This window comes from Trachemys scripta, chromosome 2 (assembly GCF_013100865.1).
Source record: "Trachemys scripta elegans isolate TJP31775 chromosome 2, CAS_Tse_1.0, whole genome shotgun sequence".
NCBI classification, from domain to species: Eukaryota; Metazoa; Chordata; order Testudines; family Emydidae; genus Trachemys; species Trachemys scripta.
In genome coordinates this window covers 64,084,208-64,096,747 of record NC_048299.1, presented here as the reverse complement: position 1 = coordinate 64,096,747, position 12,540 = coordinate 64,084,208, and the positions used below count along the sequence as shown (strand labels likewise).

At 38.6% G+C, this 12,540-nt stretch overlaps 1 protein-coding gene across 2 annotated transcripts in view; it reads left to right on the top strand.

Moving 5' to 3' along the window:
* TBC1D5 (TBC1 domain family member 5) overlaps window positions 1-12,540 on the top strand; it is a 474,884-nt gene that overhangs the window by 261,743 nt on the left and 200,601 nt on the right. For both annotated transcript variants that reach the window (XM_034760748.1, XM_034760747.1), the window contains exon 9: window positions 10,139-10,241. In XM_034760748.1, coding sequence (XP_034616639.1) covers window positions 10,139-10,241 — 103 coding nt within the window. The remainder of the gene's footprint in view (window positions 1-10,138; window positions 10,242-12,540) is intronic.

Below are 12,540 nucleotides of genomic sequence, written 5' to 3'. Positions count from 1 at the left end.
AGTTTTCTTTGAGAGAAAAAGGAGAAAAAAGTATTGAGTTAAATATTAAACTCTAGAGATTTGTTCATGGGATTGAAATGAAGTTCTCCTAAATTAAGATATTAGAAAATGTTATATTAAATATAAAATACAGTTTTCTGTATGAAACAAAAATTGAGTAAGAATAACTGACAGGTCTTTTGACTAAATTATGTTCATAATAAAAGATTGAACAGATGATTTTCTGTAATTCTTAACACTTATTCAATCAATAATAAAAAGCAGTATGTAATTAGTGAGAAATGTCATTCATCGAGAGAAGTTTAGCATTTCTATTTTTAAGTATCATTTTTCTAGTGTTGTTTGTCACAGATGCCTTTTAAAATTTGCCCTAACATCTCTGTGACTATTCTTTCATCTTTTTGACCCTTAGGTTATTCCTGTTTAGAAACTTTTCTGAGTTAGAATATTCAGTTCCTGAAAATACTTTATCAGGGTTGGATTACTGACTGTAATGTGTAAATCTAATTAAATTCAATTATAGATTTTCAAATATGTGACATGTTACTACACTATATGGCATACGTTTTACTTATAACTTGAAATAAGATAGTATTGGTCTCAGTCTTTTAAAAAACCTTATCTTTAACACATTTCATTTACTATATAAATGGATAAAAACAAAGCAATAAGGAAGAATCATTAATATCGGTTTCTGGAATATTTTGTATGTCCATCCCTAGACCTGTTTGAATGCATTTTTGTCTGTAGTATAATTAAAATCTGAATGTGCTTTAATGTAAGTTCTCACAGATGGTAATTTTTGTTTGTAAATGGAAATGGTTCAGGATGTTCTAAGATTAAAATATATACATATCTAAACTATAAGTGGGGAATGAACATTAGTATAGTGATAGATATGGTAGTTAGAGGACCATTGTAAAAAAAGAATATAAAGTCCAGACTGCTCTGACGTTGGCAATGGAGCACAATGAATAGATATCTTTGTTGTCCATTTATCTAAATAAATGTGAATAATGAACATTCCGCATGGCCATTTATCCAAAATGTTGTCTACTTCCAAAAATAAGTGCTTCATCACAAGTCATCAGTATCAAAATAAGTCATAAAATGTGAAAATTAAAATTCTCATAGTAACATTAATTTACCTACATTGCACATACAGTACATACTTATTTAATTGCCTAGCTAATCATAAAACATGTTATATGTAAAGTGAATGAGTTAATTTTCCTATGAAAATGTTAGTTTACATTTCCTGGCTTTTGTGTTTAACACAGTTTTTAATGTTGTATTCATAATTTTTCATTTAAATTCTTATTAAAAATGGATGGGCGGAAGATAGGCTAAACTGCCAGGGTTAGCATTTAATGGGACTCTATCAATTTTAAATGTCATAAATATAAAATTTAAAATGGTTCGGGGTGCTATTTTTGTGATTTTCACATTCTAAAAAAGTTTTCATTTATCTTGTTATTGCATGAAATACCCTCACAATCCAACAGAGTAAATGGATTAGCTTGCTATACATGTGAATCTGAGAAATCAGCTGCATACACAAGCACAAAGTAACCACACTAGAAAAACTGCAAAAAAACATTTTCTTTAATCTTTCAGTTATAGTAATCTTAAGTGTAACAATAGTAAGCATTAATAAACTTGAACAGAAATGTGATTTTTTTTTTTTAGGTTGGAGTTTCTGTAATAGGTTCTAAATTTTAAATTTCAAAATTAATTTAAATAAATGGGACTGTGAGAGAGGCGAATTCATACATTTTCTACTGCTGAAAACATTTTTCTACAAGGCTGGGTTAATATGACAGCAGCATACCTGAAAGAGCAACAGAAAGATATAACTGTAATTTGCATTTTTTGAGAATTATGGTGTATGTTTCAAGCAGACATTTACAATCCCCCACGAAGCCAAGTTGGAACACTGCATTGGGAATGTCAGAATGTGAGTCTGGCTTATTAGGCCCTGCTAAAATTTTAGCAGGTTATTCAGCATATTCAGAACTGACTTTTAAATAATTTAATGTTTGAATATTTTTCAAATTAAATCTGGGAAAGGGGCCTATTCCTTAATAAGAACTATTTACAAGCAAAGTATTAAAGGTTTTTGATAAGCCAATTTTAAGTTATTCGTGATGAAAATCTAAATGATGAAGTTTCTTGTTTCGCTATCCAAGAGCTGAGAGATATCAGAATTGATTTTTCTGCAGCTTTACAGAAATATTCACTTTTGAGCTTTAACCAAGCATGGTTAGTTTCTGCCTCAAATGAGAAGCTTTTCAGAAAGCTGTGAAAATAGGTGGTTATAACGAAAGTACTAACCTAAACTTAATTATATATAGCAGCCACTACCAGCCTGCCACTATCATACTGTATTCTATTATTCCACTAAAAAAGAAATTCCTATCTGAGCATACACAATAGTTACTCATAGTAGATGTAAGAAAGGCATGATTAATTACTGTCATTCAGCAAATGCACTAAAGAACAATGCTGGTGTATTTTCTATTAATAAAATATGTAGAAGCTAAAGCATAGCTTTTAAAAGTTCTTCCCAGCTCTCTGTCTCAGAAACCAACTGTTTCACCTCAGATGCAAAAAATTATTTTAATGCTATAAAATGTGTACAAATTATTTTGTATTTGTGAGGATACATCTATGTACTCAAACTAAGATATCGGTCCATTCACTGGCATCACCTTCTTTTCTTTTAAGTTAGGATTCTGAATAGCCAGTCTTGAACCTGTCTCTCAAACATTCCAAGTTAAAATAATTTGTAGGGATGCTCACTGGACCATCTCCTGTGTTTTCCCTTTTACAATAAAACCTCTGCCTGCTGCTAAAATGGATTTGTACATCAAGATCTATATGTCTGAAGAGAAGTAGTGGCAGCTGCTATTGTTTCAAAGAAAAACAACTTAGGTTGGGGGAGGTGAAGTAGAGCAGCTTTGTCCGTCTTTCCAAGGTTATGAGAGAGCTGGGAAGAAAGGAGCATCTATGCAGTTGATGGGCCTATCCACCACGAACTCATTGAATTGTCTTTTTGAAGCCACTTACACTTTTTGCCTTCAACATCCCCTTACAATGAGTTCCACAGGTTGATGGTGTGTTGTGTGAAGAAGTACTTCCTTTTGTTTGTTTTGAACCTGCTGCCCGCTAATTTCATTGGGTGCCACTTGGTTCTTGTGTTGTGTAAAGGTGTAAATAATGTGTCCTTATTCATTTTCTCCACACCATTCATGATTTTATAGACTTCTATCACATCCCTCCCCTTACTCATCTCTTTTCCAAGCTGAACAGTCCCAGTCTTTTTAACCTTATACAGAAGCTCTTCCATACCCTTAATCATTTTTGTTGCCCTTCTCTGTACCTTGATGAGGCATGATTTTCCTTTACAAAAGCAGTTTTGACTCTTCCTCAACAAATTGTGTTAATCTGTGTGTCTGATAAATCTGTTTTTTACTATAGTTTCAACCTCTTATTTTGGGGAGAGGTATTTTTCTCTTTCCCCCACTGTGCTTGCTGCTGTCTTTCCCCTATTTGACCTAATTCTTTTGGGGGTGCCTAGAAGCTCATTTCTTCACAGGCCCCGTGTTGTCTTTGGGTAGCCCAATATTCCTGGGGAAAGGGACAGTTTCTTTTCTTTCCTCTTCCAACCCCAAATTGTTGAAATAGTAGCAATAGTTTCTGCACTTCTGGCAGTTTATGCAATCCTTGGTGGGGTTTTCCCACCCATGCTGATAAAGTACGGCCCAGTAGAGCAGAGGGTGGGGGATCTGACTGAGAAAAGAAAGAAAGTGTGCCTCTGGAGCCCCTAAATATCTTAAATTAACTTTTAGAAAAACAATTCACTCACCCTGACTTTCACTTGTATGAAGTGAGGGTATTTTTTTAAAGCAGACTTCAGTGCTCATTCATTTGCTCCCATTAGCTGCAATAAAACATGATGAAAAAATACCTGTTTTTAATGTGATCCTCACTTTGAGCTGTAATTAGACATAGTACCCTATTTTTTTCTAAAATGTTTCTTACTTCTTTTGATCTGAAGGTACTGTACTTCTAAAACAGACTTTAACTGTACACTAATATTCTCTACAAAATTCTTCCTGAGCTGATAGTTCTCTCTTATGCATCATGGTCTCTTGTGTTTGCATTTACCATAATTAACACTTCAGCCAACTTATTCATGAGTTCATTATTATCCTTCCTTCCAGAATCTCTGATATTGTTAGATACTCAGAGATATCTTTTGTGTATTTCTGAGTTTTCTTTGTTTCTTTCTTTCCTAAACTCCATAGGGCAGGGCTGAATAACAGTCCTTCATAAATAATATCTTCAAAATCCTAAATTACATTGATTGCCATCCCCTGTACTCAGGGCCGGCTCTAGACACCAGCAAAATAAGCTGGTGCTTGGGGCGGCACATTTTTAGCTGCTGCTCGCCCTCCCTCCCAGGCCCTCAAACCTGGGAGGGAGGGGGAGATCCCAAGCGCCCGCAGCGCGCGAAACAGCTGATTTGCGGGCCGCTGCTCGCCCTCCCTCCCAGGCTCTCAAACCTGGGAGGGAGGGGGAGACTCTGAGTGGCCGCGGCACGCGCGCCGCTTCTCCCCCTCCCTCCTAGGCTTGAGAGCCTGGGGGAGGAGGCAGGGCTGGGGATTTGGGGGAAGGGGCGGAGTTGAGGCGGGGCAGGGGGGGGGGGTAAGAAAAAAAAAAACGGGGCGGCCAAAATTGATTTTGCTTGGGGTGGCAAAAATCCTACAGCCAGCCCTGGCTGTACTGTACCTTTGAAGTCTCAGATGTGTCCTTCCTTTACAGTAATGTGATTATTACAAATGCAGACAAGTTTCCAACTGTTGGTCTAACATTTTTCCCATCAAATGCCAGGAAAATGTTATATTCTTCAGCCCAATATCAAGGCCACAACCAGGGCAGGGTGAACGGGGTAGCCATTTAGGACATAAAGCTGGTGGTGGAGGAGGCAAAAAAAAAAATGGGATGGACAAAAAAAACTGGTAAGGGACCTCCAGTGGGACTGGGATCCATGGGTCCAGTTACCATACCATGCCACCCTTCCTTCTGTGCTGCTGCTGCTGGCAGCGCTGCCTTCAGAGCTGGGCAGCCCGAGAGTGGAGGCTGCTGGCAGGAACGTTCATGTTGTTTGCAGCATGGGAGGACTGTGGTTTTTTTTGTTTTTTTTTTTTTTTAATCCCGCTCCCAATACCTGCTCCCAGTTCCATCTGCTCCCACATTGCTTGTTGAATTTTTATCCCACTCCCACTATTATGGCAGCAGGACCTGCGGGATCCCAGTCCCGCTGCTCTCTGGGATTGGGATCCTGCAGGACCCGCTGCCTTAATAGTGGGAGTGGGATAAAAATTCAACAAACAGTGCGGGAGCAGGTGGGAGTAGGTATTGTGGGGCAGGATGGGAGTGGGATTAAAAAAAATAGTCCCACGCAGGACTCTAGTTGGGGGCACTAATATGCTTGCTCGCCTCGGACACTAAAATCCGTAGTAATGGCACTGCCTAATACCTTGCTTGTTACCTTCAATGCCACCATTTTCAAGTCACCTAACTGTGCCTCAATACCTGGCATTTGTATAGTGGCTCACATCTGAGGATTTCAAAGCATTTTTCGAGCATTAAATAATTAAGCCTTTATTATTTTTGTGAGTACCCACAGTATTGCTAACTCTCACAGTTTTCTCTCAAGTGTCATTATAATTGGTGTTCTTCTTAATCTTAGCTACTGGAATCAAATGAATATGTGAGAATCTGAGTTTTCATTTAAAGAAATGGTTCTAGCCCTCCTGGTTGTGGTGAAAAGCATGAAAATGTGATCCCACTGAACCCTAATGGCTTAAAAACCAGCAGCTAAATGAAAGAACACCAAATTTGTCTTTAAAATGATTTCCAAATAATCTCATTTTGTAACATTTGGGGTTGGCAGTATTGTATCCACTTTGCAGCTGGTTAATCTAAGCCATAGAGTTAAGTAATCTACACAGCCAGGCACAAGAAGACAATGCAAAAGCCAGAAATGGAAGGCAGAAGTACTGCGCTAACTGGAGTACCTTATGTCCTGTTCATATTTTACTTTACATGAAGCTTTTATTTTTGGATAATTTATAGTCTGGTAGCACCTAGAGGCCCCATTATGCTTGGCACTGTACAGTTTTATCCATAATCACTCACTTGTCTTTCTCCAAGCAGATATTTCGTGTTACACTCCCTTTGGGGCTATAGTTTCTGACATAGGAACTGATGCTAAAGACCTGAGATAATTAAACTGTTCCAACCCCTGAGCACCATCTGAACCTCTATCTATCTAATCTATCTTTTCCATTGTATATCTGCAAATTCCTTTTGAATGGTCAACACAATAATAACAAAACTATTCTCTTTACAAAATAAGTGTGAATAATGAGCCCAATTGCGGTATTTCACTTATTTTATCTCCTCCCTCAACTGTTGTGCTATAGCCTTCTTTCACTGTTATCATCTATGTTAGAGGAAAAGGTTAGAAGAGGCTGTTCCAATACACATTTAAAACATAGTTCAGTCTTATGTTAAAAATGTACGTTTGCCCAAATTTTTGGATCTTTTAAAGGAACAACTTCAACACCTCTCCCTCAGTATCACATTTTTAATCTCACTGAAGCAAAAACATTTCCATGAGTAATTGAATAGAATTGATTTTGGCGTGTTAATCTTGATAATCTGCCCAATGTTATAATGTTAAAGAAGAAAAACCTGCCATATTTGGGTGATCACACCAAAATAGCAGCTTGTGTTTACATTGTAACACTCTTAGAGGTGGACAGTAGAGACATTGAACATAACATAGTCATTCATTTGTTCCTATGTAATATACACAAAATACTTGGTTGTGAACACACAACCAGGTTTCACATATGCACCTATTCACAGCCTGGAAAGTGAAAACTTAAACACAAGGCATTCTTTGAGAGTTGTCAGCCACTGCTATGTGTTTATTTTAATTACTAGAAAAATTAAGCAGATTTTCAGGAATAAGTGTCAACAATCAGTCTGCTGACCAATAGACAATAGACACTACAGTTCTGAGTTATCTTTTGAAGTGTTCTTCTATTCCAGGGGTGGCCAACCTGTGGCTCCGGAGCCACATGCAGCTCTTCAGAATTTAATATGCAGCTCCTTGGATAGGCACCAACTCTGGGGCGGGAGCTACAGGTGCCAACTTTACAATGTGCCGGGGGGGCTCACTGCCCCCGCTCCACCCCTTCTCGCCGCCTCCCCTGAGCCTGCAGTGCCCTCGCTCCTCCCCCTCCCCCCAGAGCCTCCAGCACGCCATGAAACAGCTGATCGGGAGGTGCGGGGAGGGAATGGGAGGCGCTGATTGGCGGGGCTGCCGGTGGGTGGGAGGCTCTGGGCGTGGCGGGGGAGAGCTGATGGGAGGCTGCTGACATATTACGGTGGCTCTTTGGCAATGTACATTGGTAAATTCTGGCGCCTTCTCAGGCTCAAGTTGGCCACCCCTGTTCTATTCCTTTGTCTAGTTCTCTGCACTGTACCCTCTTCTTTTGTTTGTTACGGTTTCAAACAGTCACTATTTCTTGCAAGTGTGGAGCCTTCTCAAATCCAGGCTGCTTTGTTTGGGCTTATTTTTTGAGGAACATCCTGTATAACTTTAAATCCTTTTGCCTCTCCTTTGAATGTTCCAGGAGCAGATTGTACAGGAATACATTGCTTGCCAATAGTTACACATTAATATTTGCATTGCCTTGGATTACTGGGCAATAGGATTTTCCCCAGCCTTCTGACATCTTCTATTTCCTGCCTCTTAAGTTTTTTAACACTTGTTCATAGCTCATTCTCTCTTGTCACAAATTTTATTTCTGCAAAAGTATCAAGTGATTTCTTGAAATTAAGGTCGTCCCCCAGACTGCCGCTTCTGAAAATCTGATATAGCATGATTAGGCATTATAGAAAGGTTCAACAAGACTAGGATAAATGGGAGTTTATTTATCCTAGTCTTGTTGAAGAACTTCAGGAACCCTATTATTTCTTCAGTTGTGAATGCAACTCCCATTATCTATTGATCAGATCCCAGAGTTTTATGTGTTACTTGCGCAGTTTCCTAGACATCTTTGTGACATAATAAAACATTTATCACAGCATCCCTTTTTAGAAAAATACCTTAAGGTTCCCCAAAAATAGCACAAATTATTGAACTTCGATATACATTAATCTCCACACTTGTACTCCCTGTATACCATGTTGATGATTTATAAATCAGCGAATGTATCAGGTGTACTATTTTTAATGGCTTCCTTTGCCCATTTTTTAATCTTGCAAATGGAGCTAAGGAGTGAGTACTGATCTTGAAATAGCAGGATGGTCCTGATATTTCAATTGCAGTTGGCAACCTCAATTACATTCAAAGCATTCAAGCAAGTATATTTAAATTATTTGAGGCCTTTTGTTTCTTCAGTGTTTCATTTTCCTGAAATCAAATGTTTGAATGACTAGTAGTCTCTTTTGCCATATCATGAATACATCCTGAGCTATTTTTGAACCCTTTAGTGCAGAACTGATCAACCAGTGGGCACAAACTGGAAGTAGAAGCAATTGGAGATGTTGTGGTAGGTCACATAGGGCCTCCTGAGAGCAGCATGGTCCCCGGTTTGCTAGATCTTACAGCAGGAGTCTGGGTACAGGAGGGAAGGAGTCTTCCCCCCTTGCTTTGGCAGCTGCTTCCCCACTCCCCTGCCCACTCATTCCATCTTCTTATTCTCTACTTGAGCAAGGGTCTCTTCAAGGAAAAGCCATGGGACCTCCATACCTTGGAACTCTGGCAGTGGGCATTATGTTCTTATATAGCACACTGTCTTGTGGATTAGATTCTCCAGGTCAGTCACATTGTCTGGCTATACTGAAAGAAGGATAGGAGACACTTGATATGGATTTAATCAGGCTACAACTTTATTATTAGATGTCTGGGACTGCCCGGCAGATAAAAGTGTACAGTGCAGGCAACTCCATGTTCATTGAAATAACTACCCAGGGCTTCCATCAGCCCCCTCTTCATTTTCCATCTAGGTCCTCCAGCCAACTCATGGCTTGGACCTTACCACCCACCTCTCCCTTTTCCCCTCCCCGCGCCCCGCCCCGGTAGGAAGAGTAAGGTGGGCTATAAGAAAGGAGGGTTGGCTCCCTGTGGTACCAATCATAGGAGCCTTGAACCACTCCCCAGTCCATTCTTTTAATCAGCTCCTCCTTTCCCAGGCCTTTACCGGGCCATTTATCTGGTCACTGGATGCCTTCCCTATGGAGTACCTGCACTCCATAGTGACACATAGCTTTAACCCCCTTCCCTCCTCACCATAAAACCCCTGACGCCCGATGTGGGGAAGGCAAAAAAAAACCCTATGCCAATATGGTGGTGAGGGAAAAATTCCTTCCGATCCCTCCTAAAAAGGAGTGACTAGCGCAATGCCCATAGCAGGTCCTAACTCAACCTGATATTTGCACCTCGAGGGGTGGGAGGGTGAGTGCTGCCTTGCTTGCTGCCTGGAGAAATGGCTTCTAACACTAGGATTTGTGCCTTTCAAAAGCTTCCACCCTTACATTCCCAGGGGATAAGTGAGTGTCGCCAAGCTGACCTCCAGCCACCTTTTTACAGCAGTTTCTGACCTCCTTGTCCCCCTCCCCCCAGTAATGCACTGTTACCTTCCTGCAGCAAGCCTGGACAACGTGTTTTCCCCCCCGCCCGGCTTCAGGCATGGTTACTTACAAAAATTGGGTAATTAGAATATTCTACCTGCCATTTAATTTCGTTCTTGTATAACTCTAGTCTTTAATCATAGAGTATCATGCCTTCAATGTGATATATACTTAGAGGCTTGATATATGCTAAATTATATGGTTCACAAAGTTTTGTTTGCAAAATAAATACCACAACTTTTTCCTTTAATTGTTATTCCAGAAGAACCCCAATACATAGAGAAAATGGGTACCTGAGAACAGATATAATAGCATACCTAGGACTGTTTATAGATGCCCAGATGTATATCTAAATCAAGTGTCTGAGGTAGTTTTTGTGAGCTATGTGGTTTACATTAATAAAATGTTTTTCTTTTTTCAGATTTCCTGAAATGCAGTATTTCCAGCAAGAGAGTGTGAGAAAAATTCTTACAGATGTTCTGTTCTGTTATGCTAGAGAAAATGAGCAGTTGCTTTATAAACAGGTAATGAAAATATCATACAGGTGGCATCCATTGACTCAACATTTTCTATAGAGCTTGACAAATGATTGAACAATAATGTAGGTTTTATTGTATCCAAAGTTGTATCATAATGCTTAAGCAATCAAAGAGCTACTTGTCAGCTGCATGGTAAGAAAAGTAAGCTCATTCAAGCACATATGCTTCCTCCTCATGATAAGACATTCCCTCAAATTGTCTTCTGTAAGCTGCTAAATCTTATCTTCCAACTTTTCTGAATGTTTATTAACAACCTCTTTTAAACCAAAAGCTTTTCTGGGCTTAGATGGATAAATACTGAATATATGCACCACAGTTAAAATATATGATACTGAATAACAATATAAAGAAGTTGAAGGGTTGATTAGGGATAATCAAGCAGTTTCACAACATAACATTTGAAATTCTTCTATGAATTCTACAACATGATGCAGATATACTGTACGTTCGCTGTTTGGCCATTGATCATATACTGCAGCACCAAAATATGATGCAATATAGTGGGTGCAGCTGAAAAGTTTTTAATCTTTTTATCAATATATATGTTAATACAAGTTCCATTATATTACTAGATAGAATATCTACCCAAACCAGTAGTCTCCTACTGTTAAAAGGTAAAAGATAACATTTCAAATGCACCAATTGTGCATTCATTTTAAGATGAAAGCTAAATTCAGCATTTGCTCTTAAGGTTTTAAAATGAGCATAATGTTTAAATGCTTTAACAAGACTCATGTACAGTACTGAAAGAAACATAGAAATCAGAATATTTTATGTTTACTTTTGGAGTAATTTAACATTCAGTGCTGAGACTAAGAACTGAGTAACAATGAACAAGAACTAAACTGTAGAGAAACTGTATGTGGACAGAAAATGATTATGACAAAAATGCAGAGTTGCTATAAGCGTACAAATATTTATAACATAGTGTATCCTTTCACACATTCTGCAACTACTCCATCCCCAAGCTAGGAAATTATTTGAGTCTCATGAAAAGATCGGCAGATTTGAGTTGAAACAGCAACTTATCAAGAACTGTCTTGTAGATGATATCGAAAATCAAATATACAGTTAACAAAAACAGCAAATCTCTATCAGCTGGCTATTTTTTATTTTTGATGGACTGCGAGTAGAGAGCTACTTTGTGTCATGGAGAGAAAAATTTAGATCAGCAAGCCGTATTTTTCAGGGCACTGTTGTGGAAAACACTCCAACAGTACCCAGCCTTCCTCATTTCTAGTGTATATAACCCAAAGTATATGTGATGAGGGAGATGAAAGATCACATTCTAGCTAATTTAGTGTATCATTTATTAAACAAGAAGTATAATTTCACTCTTTGATATGACTTAAAAAGACTTAATTACCCCCTGCTTGTGTTTAAGATCCCGTAGATTCCTTACAGAGAAATAATACCTTGCTACGTAAGGCTTGAATATTTAGCTAGATCAAATTAAAAAAAAAAAAAAAAAAAAACCACCCTGAGTTTCATCACAAGCTGTTAAAGCTATTATTTTGTACTAGGTGACACCCCGTTTAACATAGACCATATTGTTAATAGTTATGGGATTTTATTGAATTAATGAGACTGTTATCATGTAGTAGAGTGTCTTGCTGAGTTAATTGAAACTGCAGAGATTATATAAATGGTATTAATGAACTTTGACTGCCTGATGCCTCGGCTTTAATAAAGACTGCTTGGTGGGCTAAATGAACATAGGCAGATAAAAGAACAGGTTCAATTTTGCGAGCCTACAGGCTGTTGAGAAAGAAAACTTCTTTTTACCTCTGTTTTTGACTGGTGTCACTTCAACAGTGCAGTAATTTTAGAAGAAGGTTGCCATGAGAGTGAAGGGAGGAGTAAAGGGCAGAAAATAAAATGAATTGGAATGATGAAAAATGGCTAATATCTATGACAAGTGTTCAGTGCAGTAGCCAAGAATTGTGGTGCTGTGCCAAAGTCACAAAACAGCCAACTAATCTTTCTCTTCTTAGTCCCTTCTTTTTCCATTCCCATCACCACTGCTTGTTTCCAGGATCTGCATTCTTGAATCAAGAATGCTTCCACAAAACTATCATCAATAATAACTATCTTTTCTTTGTATGCTTGGCCCTCTTGCCTGTAGATGACTCTTTTTCAAAGCCCCTGTCAATACTTTGTCAAGGATTAGCTGACAAGAAGTACTGCGTATGTGGTGAGGTCAGCGTATAATTTTTGGTCTCTCTTAATCCTGTCAAATACCTGTCCATGGTAATCCACTCATTCATGACCTACAGGTTTGCTT